Source organism: Parus major, chromosome 6 (genome assembly GCF_001522545.3).
Source record: "Parus major isolate Abel chromosome 6, Parus_major1.1, whole genome shotgun sequence".
NCBI classification, from domain to species: Eukaryota; Metazoa; Chordata; class Aves; order Passeriformes; family Paridae; genus Parus; species Parus major.
In genome coordinates, this window is record NC_031775.1 from 21,527,684 (window position 1) to 21,547,339 (window position 19,656).

Below are 19,656 nucleotides of genomic sequence, written 5' to 3' on the forward strand. Positions count from 1 at the left end.
TAGACATCCTTTCTTTTCTTTTTAAATTTTAATCTCCCTATTGACCTACCTCAAGCTTTTTAGATTCCATTCTACCACCCGTAGAACAAAACTACGTGGTTAAAAAGGTCAAAAAGCAACAAAAATATCAGCTCAACTTTAGTGATTGTTTCAACAAGAAAATTCTTCCTGGATCAAACTGAAAGGCACAATTTATTAACCACCACAGAAAACGTGGATTATCCGAAGTGCAAGAGAAACCATAAAAGTAATCCGGGATCAAGATTTTAAGAAATGAAATATCACAAATTTTAATTAAGTTATAATTAATGTGTTTTACACTAAAATCCTAAGTTACTTTAAAAACTCTTCAAATTTGCCATATATTAGAAATACGATTGACTATTCAGCAGCAAATATTGTTTTAGTAAAAGAAAATTAAAAAAAATTCAAGGGAAAAAAGCCATTAAAAAGAGACACAAAGTGATGAATTTGACTGATTCATTAATTCTATAATAACAGCAATGCTCTTACCTGAGGCAATCTCCCTTGAACCAAAAGGCATTATTTTTCTTATAGGACATCCATTTCCCTAAAAATAAAGACAGAGGGAGTAAAAAAAGTTAATTGTATACTTTTTAAAAACAGTGTTAAATCCAGCACAGACTTAGTTTGACACACCCCCAGAAATATGTTAATAGACCTCATTTCAAGAAAAATTTAAAACACAGCTGCACAGATCTCTCCAGAACCCAAATCATATTTTTTTTCTTCAGATTAAAAGCAACCTGTAATTAAATACTATATTTTTAACAGGACCGCTCCCATCTCTATCTAAATACTGTGTCTTAAGTGCATATACCTGAACTGCTATTAACTACAACTTCTAAATAGCAGAAATTTGCCAGTCTGCTCTCTAAGACACATTGTAAAACACAAGATTATAAGGCATTTAAGATACAGGCATCTTTTTCTACAAAACACAATTTCAAGTTACAATTTCTATTGCATTTCTATGCTTGCATCTAGCCCAGATTATCTCCCCTACTTTTAAAACAGGATTTTTCACTGATTGTAAAATGATGAAGAACCAGATTGCAAAATTAATAAGAACCAGCTTACCCAAGCATGACTTAAAATTTCCAAAGGAACAGCAAAAGAACATAAACTTCTGTTACATTTGATGGGTCAGTGATTTCCACCTTTAATAACTCTCTTAAAAACACCTGATGCAAAACATTTGTTCCTTAGAACGGCTTTACAGAATGTGGCTAAGATTGTTTCAATTTCTGCTTCTCCCATTCCCTTTCTCTGCAGAGAGCTTCCAGTGACAACATAAATGTAGAATCAGTAGGAGAGCAGGGCAGGGGGGAAATCTGCCTTGAGCACAGAGATGTGATGCTCACAGTGCCATTATTTCCAGCCCAGGCTTTTCAAATATCAGCTTCTGGAGACGAAACCCATTTGTCAGAGTCTGAGCTGGAGTCTGTGAGGTCCATACAGTCATTCTTCTCTTCTCAACTATTTCCATAAGACAATGGTGCTCTCCTTACACCCAGACACTTGTCATTTCTTCCCTGTTCTGGCTAGGCAGTCTTTTCCTTTTTGGTCAAGGAACACATGTGAGACACTGCAGCAATGAAGGGTTTCTGAATCACAACTTTTGGGTACAGCAAACCCAGGGGCCTGCACACTCTGCCATTCTCTGACATGTTTACACTGTCCTTTTCCTCAGTTCTTTTGGAAAAGACACCTACCACAGGACTTATTTGGTGTTTGGTCTGGCATCTTTCTCTTCTGACCTTCTTTGGGGAAGATGAATTCTTTTCAAAACCTTCAGTGCGTAAAACTGACAGTCCCATTCCTTCATCTTTTACATTTCCTTTGTCTGGTGAGGACAGCACAATTCTGTCTTTATGGCCATGGTCTAGAAGAGAAAGGACTAATTATTCACAAAAATGATACTGGAAGAAAAAAAAATACAAAACAAACCTCATTATAGTGTATTACTTGGTATTTTCTCTCTCTACCACATGTAATCCAAAATTAATTAACTTAACCATCCAGTTTTGCTACTGCTATGCAAAGAATCACATGATCTATGATGCAGCTTCAGTTGTTATAAACAATCTGGCTTAAGCATGAGGCATAACTTGAAATAATAGTTACATCACTATTTAAAGAAATGAAACAGGAAATTGATATTTTCATTTACATTATTAGAAAAAATTTAAATGTGCTCATTTTGATATATTTGTTATACTCATTATGCTGCTGCTCCAATATGGAATGAGATTGGACAACCATTCTGCACACTTACACAATTAAAATTCATATAAATGTCTTCCACTTAACAAAAAACAAACATATTTACCTTGACTTAAAACTGGTTTGAAGAAATCCGTAATCATCTGGTTTCTAAAGAGAAAACATAACTTTATCGTTTTAAAAGAACAACACCTAAATGCCCATTTGGTGACTGTTATATAATTAAAAAATACTGTAAATTATTTCTACAGATTTTCTTTAATACCAGCAGCTCTTATTTCTGATAAATCATAAAAAACATCATCATCCCCTTCACCTTCTAGCCTTCACTCTGCTTGGCTAATGAAGTTAACCTGACAATTTCCTCACTCAAACTGTTTTCGTTATAATCCCTGTAAATCTTAGGCACCGTTTCACCTTAAACTACATTTTCCTGAATGGGACTGACCTCACCTGCATCCAGTATTCTAGGTGTGAGCAGCACATTATGTGATGACATTAACAACCTCCCCATGTCCACTGTTTCTCTGAGCTGCTAACTCAAGTTAGCATCTCACCTGGCTTCCAACACAGACAGCAGCCTACAGCCACCTACGAGATAATTATTATCTTTAAATCGGAAGTTTTTTTCTCTGGCAAGAACAACTGAGACTTGAGAACACCAAGGCTTTCTCCACTGAAGAATATCACTTTGAAAAATGGGAAGATTTTCAATCTTGAAAATGGCTGAACAATGAGCAATTTGAACAATGAAATACATCAGAATCTGTGAACTTGGCATCTTCATCTTCCACAGTTTGCTAATGACTTTAAGGATATACAGAGTTTTGGAAGTGTCTCAAAGTTCAAACAAAGTATTGATATGAGAACAGCACATCAGAAAGTACAGAAATACAGAACATATTGATGTTGTTGCAGGAACAGCAGAGGTTGGTTCCACATTTTGCTGTCTTTCTGCCTGAGCAACAGTGATAACCAAGGCAAAACCTACTAACTCCGGAATCTAAGGTAATATATTCAAGTATCCATAAATGACTGTGTCCTCACAGACTCATAACCATTTTTGAATGGCCCAGAATGAATGAGACCAGAGGAACCCACAGCTCACAAATTAATTTGGATTTAATCTTGCATCTCTCTAAGCTTTTAACCATCACTTTTGCATTTTCTAACATGGCTTTTGTGTTTTTAGCACGTACAGAAATACAAAGAGCTGTTTATAATGCACTGATACTTCTTAAATCAGGATACCCACAAGCACTGATATTTGAAGATACTGTAACTCAGTGAAAATTCATCTGTAATCAGAATGTGTGAGTGCACAAAACTAGGTTTGGTGTACCAAAGAAAGCAGAGAAACTACTTGTCAAAGACTGGCTGCCTCCATCTTGTCCCAGCTCACTTTGACATAGGCCAAAATACGTGTGCTCTTCCCTCATGCTACATCAACAGTGTTAAATTTTTGACACTAGGATCTCAATTCCATTAGACAGGTTTACTGGCACTAATCAGTTACCTGGTGGTAGCTTAAGCTGGTGCCTCAAAAAAAGGAACCACAAACAGAAATCCCTGGGCAACCTGAACTACTCAGCAGTCCAGGCCAATAGTGATTTTAGGGTCTGGGATCCTGTCAGTCTTCATTGGTTCACTGTTCTGCTACCCAGTGGTGCTCTGTGGTCATATTCACACCCTCTTAGGCTGTTTCAGGGGGTATTTCAGTTGGTTCTGGGTCCATATTGTAATATGTTAACATTCACATACCACGATTTATGGGCTGTCCACTCCAGCTATTAATTTTAAAGTAATATTTAAGCCATTAACATTGTCTAGTCTAACAGCTGTTAATGTTCAGTTGTTAGCCCCATGTTTTGCTATAATCCATCTTTGACTTACTCAACAGAGCCTTGTAGTTCAAGTGAAGTTCAACTTGCGGCCTAACAACTCTCGCTGCTTACATCACTTAGCTACTTTCAAATAAGAAAAATTTCAGCACACAGGATCCCCATATTTCAGCTCAACAGAGAAAACCAAATACTTAAATGCAGGTTTATTCACTGTTATTGCTGCTGACGGATTTGTTTTTCTGCCCTAGACCTCCTTGCACTCCACACTGGCCTCACCTGCTCACAGCAAAGCCCTCTCCACCTCACATTCCTCAGGACACACCCGCTGCTTGCTTGGAGCGCTCTCAAGCTGCAAAACCATCCGGTGCCTACAGCTTTCCACACTGTGTATCCTTCCAAACCCCTCCTAACTAAATTTTCCTAAGTGACTGTACTTCTTTCTTCCCCATTAAAGCCCCATACTGCACATGAAGCACTGCTGGCAGGCCACATCTCCTCTTCAGTTACCACCCAGATTCCCCTCTGCACTTAAATCTTGAAGACAAACTGTGAGGGACAGAAATGTTAAAGGTCACTGACTCAAACAAACAACACTGCTGAGGCCCAGGCTTGCACCCCGCAATGGAAGGGGGAAGAAGAGGGGGGTTTGTGTGCTGTGTTGAAACCTCTGATCTGCCTAGGACAGGAAAGGCTGTACACCCAGCATGGGAGGATGGCCTCGACAAAACAAGCTGGGGCTTGAGCCAGACAAGGTGAATAAGGCATAGACCCTGTGTAGGTGGGAAAATGCTTTTTATCACATCAATGTCCTCCCTTACACACATGGCTCAGGTGTCAAACAACACCTCCCCACCCATGGGGAGGTATTGGGATTTTCACACCTAGGCCTGAAGGTACTTATCCCTCCTAATAAGACATAATATGAGAAACACCAGTCTAAGATAGGGTCCTAAACCATCAAAGACCCCTGAAGTGCCCCCAGACTCATTTCTGGGGCCTTGCAACAGACTGTTAATTCATCCTCTCCAAGGGAGGTACCTGGGCATTCCCACCCGAATGTCTATAACCCACTGAACTCTGTTTTGGGGATTCCCCCCATCCCTGACTGATCAAGACAGCAAGCATCACTTTGAGCAGCAGGCATCGAAATTGCAATGATATCTCCCCACAATCTACTCTTATCCTTGCTTTTTCTTTCTTTTCCTCATGTATTTTCTAAAGTAGTATTTTTATACTTTTTTATTATCATATTAGTAGAGATAATAACCGTAATGGCTACATACCCCGTTTCCATTGCAACCAAATTATTCTAAAATAAACCCTATACATGTATATACATATAAACACCAGGTATTCAGTGTTCTTTCTCTCTAATCTGCCCCAAGGGTCCTATTAACAAGAACCTCAGTTACTCTGACCTCTGAGGGCACCTTGTAACAAAACCAAAACCAAGGCCTTCTGCCATCTCTGTCCTTGTTTCCATAGCCACTGATTTCAAATGACTGCTTATGTCCTTGCCATGTTGCTCTATTTTTTGCCGTCTTTTATTATAAATCCAAGAGCTTTGTAACAAAAATTCTGCTTATTCCACAATTATACAAAGCCTTGTAAAAAATAACGGAATGAAGGCACTTCCCTTCTCCCTCAAGTTTAATTTGAATGAAGAGATGATGAGTGATTTGTCTTAAGACTACTTGTTTGAAGGTGCTTATCCACCAATGCATTTGTAACCCTGCTTTTTGGAGTGCAAGGGTGAGGAATTGTCCAGCCAAGATTCTGTATAAGGTCTCAGACAAGGAAGTGTACTAGGAACTTCAGACAAAAGCAAAGGGTGGGGGAAAGAAAAAAAGAAAGAATGTAATACAGTACAAGGAAGAAAGTGAAAAATAACTGGGCCATCCAACCTGCTTTTCACAAACATGTGAAAGTAAAAAGAAAAATGCGATTATCTATGTGAATGGGGCCATAACTGTTCAAAAACCATTCTCAGGAGAATCTCCACCCTCTAGTAGGAGGTTACTGTGTTGCACTCTTGCTAATGTGACACTCACAGTTGTTCAATGTATCTATCTTTCTCAACTATACAGCTCTAGTTAACACTTTCCAGAAATATATATAAATTCAGCAACTTTTTATCCCAAATAAAAACTACCACACCATATTTTGTGAAATCTCAGCTCGACTGAAACACCAAGGAGACCACTAAAAATCCAAAAGAAAATGCAAAACCCATAAATACACATGATCTCACACAACAAAAGAAAAAAGCTGCATGGCCAGGAGATGAACCTAATAGACCTTCCAGGCCTTTCAAAACTAAGGACACAGCCTGCAGGGAAGAGGGAAGGAGGAAATACTTTCACTTGCCTTAAAAAATAACCCCCTGAGCATTTGGTAAAAGCAGTCAGTGTTTACAGCCACGTTCCTGGTTGTGTCTGACTGGCTAAAAACTATCCTTTTAAAAAGCTGTATTGGAATACACCAGCAATAGCTCCAAGATAGCAAATTCACTTAACATGGGAATAAGCTATAAAAAGTTACTATATCTTTGATGACACAGAGTATCTTGAAAATCTCCGCAGGAAAATAAAAACAAAGTAGGAAAACAAACCCAGCCAAACCAGGAACTTACACAGAAAAATTCAACTGCAACAAAACCAAAATTACAAAGTTTCGTTTCACTTTCTTGGGCAAAAAGTAAGATTGAAAAAGTTCACTATTTTTACCCTATCCCCTTCATTTAAATGACAGTGCTATCAAAACAGAGGATCTGAACAAATTAAGGTGCTACTAATAGCACAAGAAAATCATGACTTGTCTCATTCAGCAAGAAACAACTCGGCAGCCTCTGAAAAACCTCAAGTCTTTGGCAGAATTAGAATTTCTAGCTAGCAGACAAGTTTGTCAAGTCAGAAAACGCTGTCAGTGGCGGTCAGTGTTTGCTCTGGGCAGCGTCCTGCAGCACCGTTAGCCGCCGGTCCCGGCCGGAGCAGCTTCGGAAGCTGAACCGACACCCCAAGCTCTCGGTTAGAACCGAGCCGCTGGAGCCGCTCAGCTCCGCAGGTGGGCTGGGTAACGCCAGGAGCTGCGAGGCCACACGTGGGACAGCTCCGGGATTTCTGCTGGAAATGCCAGCCAGAACTTAGCTGGACACTCCCTTCAGACTCCTGGATGCTGCCAGAGCCCTCGGCCAACGAACAGCGGCTCCATGTGCCGGTTCCGATGAGGAGGCCCCGGCAGGTCCCTTGGCGGCTGGAACACCGGGGCAGGCTCCCGGGGAGGTCCCGGTAACCCGCGCCGAGCCGACCCCTGCCACCCGCCCTGGGCACCGCGGCGCACGCCGGCAGCCGGGCATCCCGCTAGGCGGGCCCGGTGCCCGGCGACGACCGCGACCGCTCCTCTCCCGCGTCCCGCCGGTACCTGCACTCCTGGGCCGCCTCTCTGCCCGCGGCCGCCGGCGTAACATGGCGGCGGGACATGGCGAAGGGAGGGACCGGAGACGGCAGCCCCTCGCCGAGCGGTCGGGTCATGGCAAGAGCGGCCCAGCGGGGCCCGAGCGGCCAAGGGGAGCGGCCGCCCCCGGCAGCATCGCCAGGACCGCGGCTCGAACGCCCCACACGGCCGGAACGCCCAGCACCGCCGCAGGTCACGGGCGGGAGCTAACGGGCTCCGCTCTTCCTTTTTTTCTAATGGTTCAGACGCTGATTGGCTGAGCGCCGCAGCAGCTGCGTCTCCCATTGGCTTCTTTCCTCTGGGGGCGGGACAAAAAGCTGTATCGTGGCTGTGATTGGTTACTGGGGGAGCGGAAGGCGGGAGCGCCGTTCGGCGGCCGAGGGAGGAAGGGTTGTTTGGCGCCTTGGTCTCGTGCCGGTACCCCGCCCGCGCTGCCGCTCTCTGATTGGTGCGCTCGGGGCGGGCCCCGCGAGGCCCCGCCCCCTGCGCGTCCCCTGCGCGCCCCCTGCGCGCCCCCTTCGCGCTCCCGGGCGGGGTCGCTCATGGCGGGGAGTTCGGTCTGCGAGCAGAGTGCCCATGGACCGGCACCGAGCTGCGGGCCGTGCGGCTTGCACTGCGGCTGGAAGGAGATCCAGGCTGCGCATCCGTCTCCAGAGCCGCGAGACAAGGTGGGGAGGCTAAAAAGTTGGAATGGGAGTAGCTTTTCCAAAATTACCACTAAAGCCTGCGCCTTCCCGTCCTCAGCCTGCTGTGCAAGATTCCCTCCGTGCCTGGACTTCCTCCAGAGAAGGCATCCTGAGTGGAATCCCGTGTCCTGCACCACCACCTGACAAACATTTTGGACAAAATCTTGGACTAGGCAACCTGCAGAACCAGCCCTGCCAGCTTAAAGAATGCCAGTACTGCTATCTGTAATATTCTGTGTAAATTCACAAAATTAGTCTGTAAAAACTAGCGGTATCAAAAAGTTGCTTTAACAGTTCAAAGTAGGCACTGCACAGAGAGGAGATATTCCCTATATGTATGTATTGGGGTTTTTGTTGGAGGTTTTCTTTAGCACTTTAACTAAGAGTGGAGATGACCAAAGCCACTGTTTTCCAGATGCTTTTCTTGGATTCAGAAACACCAGGAGACAACTGACTCAAAGGAAAAGGAGTGACCCACCCCAGATCTCTTCTCACACCCTACCTTAGGCTGGCCTAGGGAAAGGCTGCAAAGCACAAGTAACAGTAACACTGAACTGGAGGCACAGGACAAAATAAGAAAGTGGTTTTTGAACGCCTGAATATCTGAGTCTGCCCTGTGCTATGCACCCCACCCTTTTTGCCCATCCCTCAATCTCTGTTTTTCAAAAGCTTTGAGCCGTGTAATTTCTGATCTCTTAAACTCAGCTTCAAAAGTGTAAAACACTGGCTGCCATTGCAACATGCACCTTTCTTCTTCCTTGACTGAGCCCCTCCTACACTAATTCTGCCTTCAGCTGCAAGCTCTCTGTCCCAGGGACCACCTATGACAATTATGTTCATAAAGAACCTTCCTGGAGTGGATCCCACTATTTGACAACACACTTCTAGACCCACTGTGCACAACACTACAATAATCCACGTTTATGTTAGGTGTAACTTCCTTGAGCAACAAATGAAGAACAGTTCAACTTGCTGTCATGTAGATCTGCTTGAAAAGACAGCAGTGTATATATGAAGTACCATTAATAAAGTGTTAAAGTTTCGTTCCCAGTGTTATCCAGGGATTCCAGAAATATTTTTATAACACATTAAAGGAGCAGATGAAATTGAAGTCCTATAAACATTTGCCTTATCTTTCAAGTTTAATAGTTTAACCATGGAAAATGGCAATTGAGACATTTCTAGGGTTAAGTCACCTGGAGTCGTAAAGAATTTCTAAAAGACAACCAAAGAGCTGGATACAGAGCAGCTTTGACAGAACATCCAATTCCAGCACTGGTGATGGCAGGGTAAAGCTGTTTATCATGGGAAGTAAGGATGGGTTTCTGAAGTGGCAGAGGCCTGTAAAACTCTCCTATAACTGTAAGTACAAGAATAAAAACAAACACAAGCAGTGAGGCCAGAAAAGGAAGATTTTGCTAAGTAACCACAGGGAGTGGCAGGTAAGGGCAAAGACCAGTATTGTCATAAATTACCCCCTTGAGATTAAGTGTTGTAAATTGCTTTTTCCCCCATACAGGACCAAGTCTGTGTGGAACAGATGAACCAATATTTATTAGCATATCTTTTATTAAGCTGTTGTAGTCAACTTACTAATAGCAGATCATTATCCAGACACTAAATTCAGTCATTCTGTCAAGATTCACACACATGCCATCACTCAACGCTACCCAGTAGGGAAGGAAAAGCTGACCACAGTGGTTTTCTCAGATACACACTGATGTGCCACTGACTTCAGGGTCAATGCACAGAAAGAGAAAGGAAATATTTAAAGATTTTCATTGTTTTTCCTGGGAGAACACGGATACTGAAAAAAGTTGTGGAAATGATGGAAGGAATAAAGCCCAATCTCATGTGGAAGTGTTCTGGTATAGGCAGCCATTATTCTTTGTGCTGCACATGTAGAGAGCACTGCTGAAGTGCTATGCAGTCTGGGTGTACTTAAGTAGAAAAACACTTATTTTGAAACCAGAATAATAATTCTTTTTCTTTAGACTGGTTTCCTCTGACAGAACCATATACCTGAGCACAAAGCCTGAAGCATGGCAGCACCTCACATGAACATGTCTGAGCCAAGCCTGTGTAAACTCATCAGATTGATTACTCTTCCAGGCACTTCCACACTCAGCTTCCTGGCTGGGGTTGCCTCAGCTGCTCTTTGTTCCCTTCATCACCAATTTGCTGTGTGGTTTCGGCACAGCCACAAATTACAGTAGAGCTCAGATACAGACATTTCTTGGCACTCCTGGTTTCCTTTCCTTCCATCTTCCTGGAGAATCTCTCCCTTTCTCACTAATTCCCAGATGTTATCAGGTCAGATCCTCCCCGATGTGCATTGCAGGAACCAATTTACACCTCCTCCAAGCAGACACTGATACCTTGACATGCAGCTTATGGAGCAGAAGACTAAAGTTTCCTTTAGATAAACATCTGGAGAGAATATTTATGGTACCACGTTCAATTGCAATAACAGTTTAATCAGTGGAGAGGGTTTGTATCTCAAGGTTATGAAGTATTTGTGCTTTTCAGAGCCTGCTTCACCAAGGGAATTGTAACATGGAACTCAACTAGCGCACCAGCTCCTTTTTTTGACAAAAAGCTGGCAGCACTGCACTGATATGTCAAAGGGACACAGTGTGTATAAAGTATCTGTCTGTACACAATAATTCTACTACATTAATATATATTTACTAATCAGTACCTAGTTTATTCACTTTAACTAACACTAATAATTCTCCTGCCATGAGAATTTAACTTGCCAATAAAGCTTTAGGAAGTCCTTGGTGTACAGCTTGAGCATGTAGGGCTGCAGAGTGCTCTGATGTCCTGAGGCGAGTGCAAGCCTCTGCCATTTGCATTAGAATTGGTTCAGGCTCTGGTGGAAGGGCACTTAATACCTTTTTACACTATGAATTTGTGTTAGATAGAGCCAATTCCTTTACCAGTTCATCTCTTGCCCTTTCATGTGTAACTTGTCTCTCTAGGGCTTGCCTTAAGTGATCAATGAACTGCATGTAGGGCTCATCAGGCCCTTGCTTTATTTCTACAAAGTCTAGTGTAGGTGTAATGCCATTGTGATAAATGGAGATGATTCATGCTAAATAAATTGTAACTATTTGGAAAGTTATTATTATAAAGCAATAAAGGCAATTAGTGTTACAAGGCAGATGGACCCCTTAACAGATGTTACATGTTAAAAATAGGATATAGGATGTAGTTTTAAAATAAGTAATGTCTCAAAACAGAATTGACCTTGAGATGGACAAAGCTGGAACAGCTTCAAGCATAAGGTTTGAAATTATAGCTTTAACTATGAAATGCATGGCTAATTATTGTAACATAATGCTTACTTACATAACACAATGCTTCATACGGACACACAACCTGTAAGGTTATCCAGAGAACAACAAAGATAAGTGTAAGCCTTCATGCAAAGACCACCAAAAGAAGACTGAAGACCCCCAGCAACAAGTGAAGCAAGCGCCGTGGAGTATAGTGGCATAAAATTTAAGAATTGAAAGTGGGAGGAAATTTACAGGAAACATTAATGAATATGTATAAGCATATAGGATATAAATTTAATTTGAATTCCTTTGTTTTGTATGTAAGGTAGGGTGAGAAGCCCTCTGTGTACCCCAGTTGGTTTCGTACGTGAGGTAGCAGGAGAAGCTCTCTCTGTTCCCTGGTCGGCTTTGCTTATGTTTGAATCATACTTAATTACTGGCAAATTATAGTCATATATATATATATATATATATATATATCTGAATCTATTCACTAAATTGTATTCTTTTACTAAATTGTATTCTTGTATACCAAATTGCTATTCAATTCACTAAATTGTATCCTTTTTCTTTGTTATTAAATTGCTGTCAACACAATAGACCTAGTTGTCTAATTACATTTATAACACCATCAGGTATTTGCATAACAGCACCTTTATTGCCGCATTTTTAATGTCATTTAAAGCTTGCCTCAGGAGGTTTGTGGCTTGGTCTTCAGGTTGATTGTGTGCTCCCTCACCAGCAAGATGATCTATAGTCAATGCTGCCAAAGCTTGATTACCCCCATAGTCCACCAACAACTGATTTAATAGTCTTTTCCATCCTCCCTCCCATGAGGTGTATTGTGTTGGTGACAGCAGCATTGTCATTAAATACTTCAAATTATAAAGGGTTAAAATACAAGCTGTGAGGGCTGCACATATATAATAATAAATTATTTAATTTTTAATTTAATTTATAATTTAATAAATTAATAATAAATAATTTAATTATTTAATAATAAATTATTAAAAAATGGTGATTCCCTCCCATAGTCCTTAGCTGATTTACATAGTTCTTTTATTTCCCCGTAAGTCAATGGCTCCCACAGCAGATTTTCTCCCTGCCTTCCATCCTGTACTAGCACCACAGTAAACTTTTCTGCCACTTCTAGATCCCCTTCTTTAACTGCAGCTTTTTGGATCTTTTCCCAATGGTCTTTAGGACCCGAAGGGCACAGCGGAAGTTCCTCAGATTCAGGAGGGTTGAGGTCTCCTTCCGAGGAAAAAGAATAACTTGAAATAAAAACAGCTTTATTTTTAGCAAGGTTATGGCGAAGATATTTAAGCATAGCGGAGAAAGGTGATAGGTCACAAGATAAGATGGCAGCCTTTGGAGCCAGGGTTCTGGTTCCTGGTTCCATGGGGACATGGCCTGTGGGGGTGGAGCCATGGGAGGGGCTTTGGGGCAAGATGGCAGCTTGGGAGAACACAGGAAAATGGTGGCTGGCAGAGGAGGAAGGAGGAAGAGGAGGAGCAGCAGGAAGGGGAGGGCCAAGATGGTGTGGCCACCATCATCTTGGGCTGAAGGGGAAGGAGTAGAGGACTGTGCTGCCTCGGGTTGAATAGGGATAACAGAAGTACTGGAGTTATTAAACTTAACTTCTAATTTTAAGGTTTCCAAAATAATGTGAAAAGCAGGCAGCATATGGGGCGCTTCAGGGTCTCTCCTAGTAGCTAGAATATAATGTTTAACACCCACAGATTCCCAATAATCAATGGTAAGGATAATCAAAGCCGTAGCACTGGGAAAACTATGGAAGATCCGCTTCATTATTCTCTTAAGTTCCCACTTCAGCAATTGTTTGCCATGCTTATTTAAAAGTGCCTTAAAATGTCCACATGTGCCCCTCTGTACCACGGACATTCCTTGTCCCATGGTAATTCCCCACAGGTTCACCTGCACTCTTGATCCAGATGAGTAGTCAGATCCAGATCCTTTTTCTCCCAGCAGCTCCAAGTGTCTGCTTCTTGCAGCACTCCAAAATTCCTGGGGGCCTCACCGACTAAATCAGCTAACCACTGCTGCCTGATAGCTGATTTCCCAAACAGCTGGATCTTCTATAAAATTAGAGGTCCCTTGTTGCCACCATTCCAGCTGTGGGGTGACAATTGACCCTTGACATTGCCTGCCTGCCGGGACACCAATTATCTTTGGCAATGAAAGAGGCGGGAATGACTGAGCGTGGATTAGAAGCTCATTTATTAGAGCATCAGACATAATTGCATTTAGGAAGATCAACCTCAGAAGACAGCATAATGAAGAAGACATGACATGTACCCTTGGCTATAGCGCTTCTGTGTCCTACCCAACCAGTCAACAACTTTATTACCTTCTATGGAAACATAGCTTACCAACCACTGACAATGTCACCTTATATGAAACTATGAGGTAGTCTCTATTAACATAACAATCCCACAATCCTCTAGAAACCCCCTTAACAAGCTACTTAAGTAACTTACTTTAGCTTATCTTATTCAACTGTATATTTACTCAACCTGTAATATTATGTCATGCCTAAACTGGCAAGTTCTTTAGCTCAACAACAGCATTCATTTTGATGGTACCCACACAACTCTCCGTATCAGGTCTAGACATTCTCTCTCTTCAGCACTTTGCATCCCACAATCTCAGGTTGATGCGTTCTGTGTAGTCAGCCAAGGCAAATTCACTGTCAGTCCCCGCCAGTCCAACTCCCACACATACCCATTCCCACAGCTGTTTTCATGGAAAACTTCAAATCAGTCTAGATCAGTTAAACTCCATCTATTATATTCCCTACCTTTTATTTATTCAAGTATTTCAAAGTTGTGAGTTTCAGGTCTCTCAATATTTAAAAGTTTCATTGGCAATAGCCATTTAGCCACACACAAAAAATTCCTTTGTCATGACTACAAGGAAAAGTCTGGTTTATAGTGCAAACAAATTAAAAATGGAAATGGCCTTCACCTGTGGCTTCTTCAGCAGACATCCATAAAGTTAACATTCACCAAAGTTAATTCCTGTCCTTGATGCTCCCTTTCTATGGAGGCTGTCTCTGGGTAAACTTCATGTTAATCACTGATTGTTTCTGTAAAGATTAATCATTCTTGACACAAAGGTCAAACACAGAAAGAAAAGATGAGGGACAATCCACTGCTGGCAGGCAGTGAAAAGGGTTTTCCTTCAGCAGCTTATCACTGTTTCTCTGGCATTTTCTACACAACATGAACGTGTTGCTTTCTGCATAACAAGCAACAAAAATTTTACTGGGTGGGTTCAGTTAGCTAATCAAGTTGCCAGACCTCTCTCATCTTCTTCCACTTACACGTTATACTGTGGCCAAGCTCTTTCAAAGATATTTCTTTTGCAAAGATTGAGGGAATTCCTGAATCAGCCTTAAATATTGTAATTCTTTCACAATCGGAGTTCTGATGAAGCCAGGGACTGCTTGGGCTTCAGAATAATTAACAGGGAAATGCCTGCTGGGACAGGGGAGTGAATAAGCGTCAGAGCCTCCATCAGAGGTAAGCAGACAGGACATGTGACATCTGAGCAAAATGAGTAAACACTGTTATATTTCAAAAGCCAGACATACAATCACTCAGTAAAACCCCTTACACTGACTTTCCACTATTTTTAATCTAAGTTCCATGTCTGTGAGTGAACAAATGGAAGGTTGTATATCAAAAGTGGCACACACTAGCAAATCTTTAAATGGCTTTTTATTTAGTAACCAGATAAGCCTGCAGGACCAGCCAATTCACCTAGAAGTCAGGGAGCCACACAGCTGTCACTTCAGTGAGGAAAAGGCATCACCACAGCTTGGTGAGAGAGGAATAGGCTTTATAAAAGCAGAATAGAGATAGATGTTAATAGGAAAATTTGTTGCCACCTTGTCCAAGATTTACAGAGGAAGAAGCAAGATTCTTAGGGAGACAAATTCACTGCAATAACTTGGACTTCTTAAGTAAATGACATTCTAAAAATTGGTTCAAACCAGCTCAAAAACTAGATCTAGCATCATCAAGAGGAACCCAAAATATGGAACAAGGATTTGAAAGCCAGCATCGCATCCTTAGTGTTATGCAAGCAGTCCTCATGGGTTTTGACATGTGTCTTGGAATCCATGAGGGTGTGAAAATGTGAGTAAGGCATGTGACAATGACTGAGGAAAATACATTCTCTTTACACTAAACTTCCTTTTTCATTAAGATTCACATTGAATCTTGTTACATTAATTTTTTTACAGGCAGCAATTTTTTAGGGCAGCAAGTGCAGCACACATCTCATCTTCTCAGGGCCTCGTTTGCTTTAGTCCACCCTCCCAGCCTAGCAGTCCAGGCAGCTCCCCCATCCTGGCCCATGTCAGATAGCAGGGATGAGTTGTAGGCTCTTCCTTGGATAGCTAAAGCTAAATCACTGCTAGAAATGCACAAAACTGGACAGCACAGGGTGTTGGCCACAACTATTTCCACTTAAAAAAGATCAAGTATTGCTACAGCACACCACTAATTGCTCTCTGAATTCCCTTGAGAAGTTCACAGCTTTCCTGAAGAACAAAGTGCAAACCCTTTTACTGTACTCCCACAGGAGCCCATTACAGCAGAAATATCTACCCCCATACCCACAGGATAAACTTCTGTTCACACAGGAGGAAGAGGGGGTTCCCCCCTCACGTACATGATGTGAGGTGACCTGCAGATCATTTCTGGCAGAGCTGTTGCTGAACAGTCACTCCATCTGACAGTCTTGCAGTGCATTGCATTAACTCACTGCAATTCTTTGTGCCATTCATCAATGCATTCCTGAGACTATTCCTCAAGATAACTTTTAAACCTGACTCAGTTTTCCAGTGCTCACCATCCCTCCCAAATTCACAACAGTTTAACAAACATACGCCACAAACGTAGTTTTAGCCCACTGCATGGACTCTGGATGAAACATTTGAATGCCCTTGAACACTGGACAGGCTCCTGAAAAAAATTAGGCAATAAGTCCTGCTCTTTTGTCAACACACTCTGTGTAACTTACCTTAAGTACAAGTGAGCACAGGAGAGGTAGAGATGGCCAGGAACTGGGGCAGTTTTGGTGCACAAACTGGTGCCAAAAACTCTCACGTCAATTTTGCAGGCTACGAGTCAAGACAGGCACCTGAACATACATGACAGATACACAAATAGGCAAATACACCTTGCCAAATTCTGTTCCACAGGGCCACACTGTTAGGGATTTCTGAGCTTGAAAGTGGTTTCAGGACAGTTGGAGTGGCACTTCATAGTGATTATGTGTAAATACACTGTAGTGACCAAGTCGCAGGGTAATCAGGCAGCAAAATGCAGCACAGCATTCAAAGAAATAAACCTGCTTTTTGCAAATGTTGGATTAGCAGGGCATAGTGACAAGTTAAATTGATAGATCAAATAGTAGAACATAAGCACCTGTCAGAGAGTAAACCTGGAGGAGAAATATGGAGGCAATGCTCTTTATGCCAATAATTCTCCCACTATTGAATATTATCAGTAGATGTATATAGATTCAGCATCCCCAGATTGACTAAAAATGAGAGATGGTTCTCCCATGCTCTACTTCACGCTTTCATCATTCTGAGCATTGCTAAAACAGGCTCTCTCCACTACAGCTTCCTGCTTCCAACCAAACCTTCCAGAGTGACACTGCAGAGCACACCCTTAGGACTTTTCCTGAGTGTCTTACTTGTCACTTAATGATGAACTGTTGACTCTGGCATCTACATAAACACCCTGTGATGATCCAGAGGTCAAACCCTGAGCTAAGACAAACTGGCATAGTTTTAAAATAAGCATTGGGAAATATGAGTGACCTTCCAAAACACCCATTGACATTTTAATCCTTAGAAACTTGATTTGTAGGTACAAGGTCAGTATTTGCAACAGGCTAGCTGATTATCTGAATATCATCTCTGATAAAGAAATGGTTTGGAGCTCACCTATGCCTTTAATTTTATATTGTTTGACAGCCACAGTTTATAATTAACTTGTAATTATTAACATTTATTTATCTTGTTTATTAAAAAAACCAAAACTCTTTAAAATCTGTTTCCTTGTAATAGCCTAGAAGAAATTGAGGATTTTTTTTAAATACACAAAACATGATGCAGAATGAACTCACCTACAAGGCATTTCTTCAGTTAAAACTATGAGATGGTAGAGTTGAGTCACACAAAGCATGAATCATTTATACCTTCATTAAATGGGCCACAAAAATGTAAAGGTTATAACTTGGCAGGTATTCCTACACTTCCCTCAACTGTGCCAAAGGAATTTCCTTTAATTCTTTCTTAGGGAAGAGTTTAACTTGTAACAAGAAGACTATAATCAATCCAATCAATTAGTTTCATCCATGTTCCTTATCAGTCATAGCTACGCAAGACAGCCCATTCCTCTCTGCCCTCTGCTAAAGGTCACCATTCCTCAGATCTCCTTCCTGGTGCTTTAAGCACACCTTCTCCATTTCCATCAAAGTATTTTTTCCTGGTTTATTAAATAGATTTTTTTGCTAATCCAGGTTGACTTGACTGAAATGAGTGTGTGTGTGTGTGTGTGTGTGTGTGTGTGTGTGTGTTTGTGTGTGTGCAGAAACAAAGTCTTCCTGTGATTTCCCACCAATAGCTCTGGCTCATATGCACTTTCAATTAACTGAGTTTCTGTAAGTTAATTCACCTTTGCCTTAGCTGTGTTGATCCTGCAAGAAACTTCTGTCTCAAATGGTCTGTCCATGTTCCCTCTTCCTTTCAGCCAAACCCTTCAAGAGGATCAGGGTGTACATTTGCAGTACATGCTTGCTCTTCCTATATTTCTGCCCTCAGAGTAAGCAGCTGTGGATTTTCAAAGGCAAGGAAGCAAAACCATCTTCTTGAAAGGCAAGGAAAGCATTTTTCACTTTCATACACTCAAAAAAGCTTGATTGCTTCATTATTGGCTGTAACTGCTCTGTTTCTGTTCCTTATGCAGCCCTGCACACAAGGCTGGTTGTGCTTGGCACTGGTCAAACACAGTGGCCTTTTGCTTTTCTTTTAAGTTGGGGACTGGAAAAGCATCCCTGAGCAAAAGTCTTTGGTGGCAGTTTGGTCCCTGAAAGTGGGCTCTGCTGCAAAAACATCCCGCCTGGAACTCTTTCAGCCTCCTCTTCACCATGCTGGGCTCAGCACCACACCACCAGACACCTCTACAGCCCTGTGGTGAGCAGAATGAAAACTCCAAATAACCCCAAGGCAACCAAAGGTTTATATATTTCAACAGAACGAGTTCCCTGCCCTGCTGCCTAACAGGGTGTGAGGAGGAAGGCACAAGCCAGCTAAGAGGGAAGGATGGGATTTGCCTTTTCCCCAGAAGCAATAGCACTAAACCCCAGCCTTCTGCAAAACCAAGACAAATTGAAGAGATTTAATTACCATATCCCACATTCTGAAAAGAAAGCAGGTACTGTTCTAGAGGGCATTTTGATTTATTCCTGGTATCTATAACAGGAATGCTTAGCATCAGAAACCAGACAGACTGAAATGAAAAATAAGAAACAGGAAAAGAGTGGCAGTGGTTAACTAGCAGAACAAATTATCAGAGGAAATACTGTTTTTCTCATTTCCCAATGTCTTCAGATCTGTCTTTTTTTGAAAAAATATGTACTTTAGTTCAGCATAAATCAGTGGGTTGATGTCAAGAGAAACAGGAAGAAATTGCAAGGCCTGTGAAAGATGGGAGGTCACTCAATGGGGTCTAATGGTCTCTGCCTGTTCTGCAGAGCTGAACTCCAGAACAGGAAATAGAGGATTTCTTTTGCATCCACATGCACACACACCCTGCACCCGCAGGGTTCCCACATTCAGTCCCACACGGGGTGTTCCCCTGCTGACCACTGCACCCACACTGCTGCTTGTCCAGAGCCACATGCCAGCTTGGGTCATGTGCAAGTCCCAGCCCTTCTGGTTTTCTCATTCCAGGGCATGAAACAAATTCAGGTCCTTCTCCCTTCTGCTCCACTCAAGCAAATGTTGTAGACAAAACAGATCCTGGGTGTCCTACACACATTATCTGTCTTTACTATCCCATTATCCCTTTTAGGAAAATACAGGTTTTATGTAGTTTC

General features: G+C 42.0%; 1 protein-coding gene and 1 long non-coding RNA gene across 3 annotated transcripts in view; one reads left to right on the top strand and one right to left on the bottom strand.

Moving 5' to 3' along the window:
- The window catches only part of SLF2 (SMC5-SMC6 complex localization factor 2), a 28,924-nt gene extending 21,171 nt beyond the window's left edge, over positions 1–7,753 (bottom strand). The window contains exons 1-4 of one of the 2 annotated variants that reach the window (XR_001522593.3): positions 7,512–7,752; positions 2,354–2,397; positions 1,737–1,906; positions 514–571 (exon numbers count right to left, since the gene is read on the bottom strand). Coding sequence is in view for 1 of the 2 variants with exons in the window: in XM_015633625.3 (XP_015489111.1) it covers positions 514–571; positions 1,737–1,906; positions 2,354–2,397; positions 7,512–7,621 (382 nt within the window). In the remaining variant the exon portion in view is untranslated. Of the gene's footprint in view, positions 1–513; positions 572–1,736; positions 1,907–2,353; positions 2,398–7,511 lie in introns of both variants that reach the window. The other variant, XM_015633625.3, reaches the window with a different exon arrangement.
- A 336-nt stretch (positions 7,754–8,089) lies between these two features.
- LOC117244678 lies at positions 8,090–9,341 on the top strand. Its single transcript, XR_004498188.1, has 2 exons — positions 8,090–8,212; positions 8,289–9,341. It is a non-coding gene; the product is annotated as an uncharacterized LOC117244678 (long non-coding RNA).
- The last annotated feature ends 10,315 nt before the right edge of the window (positions 9,342–19,656 follow it).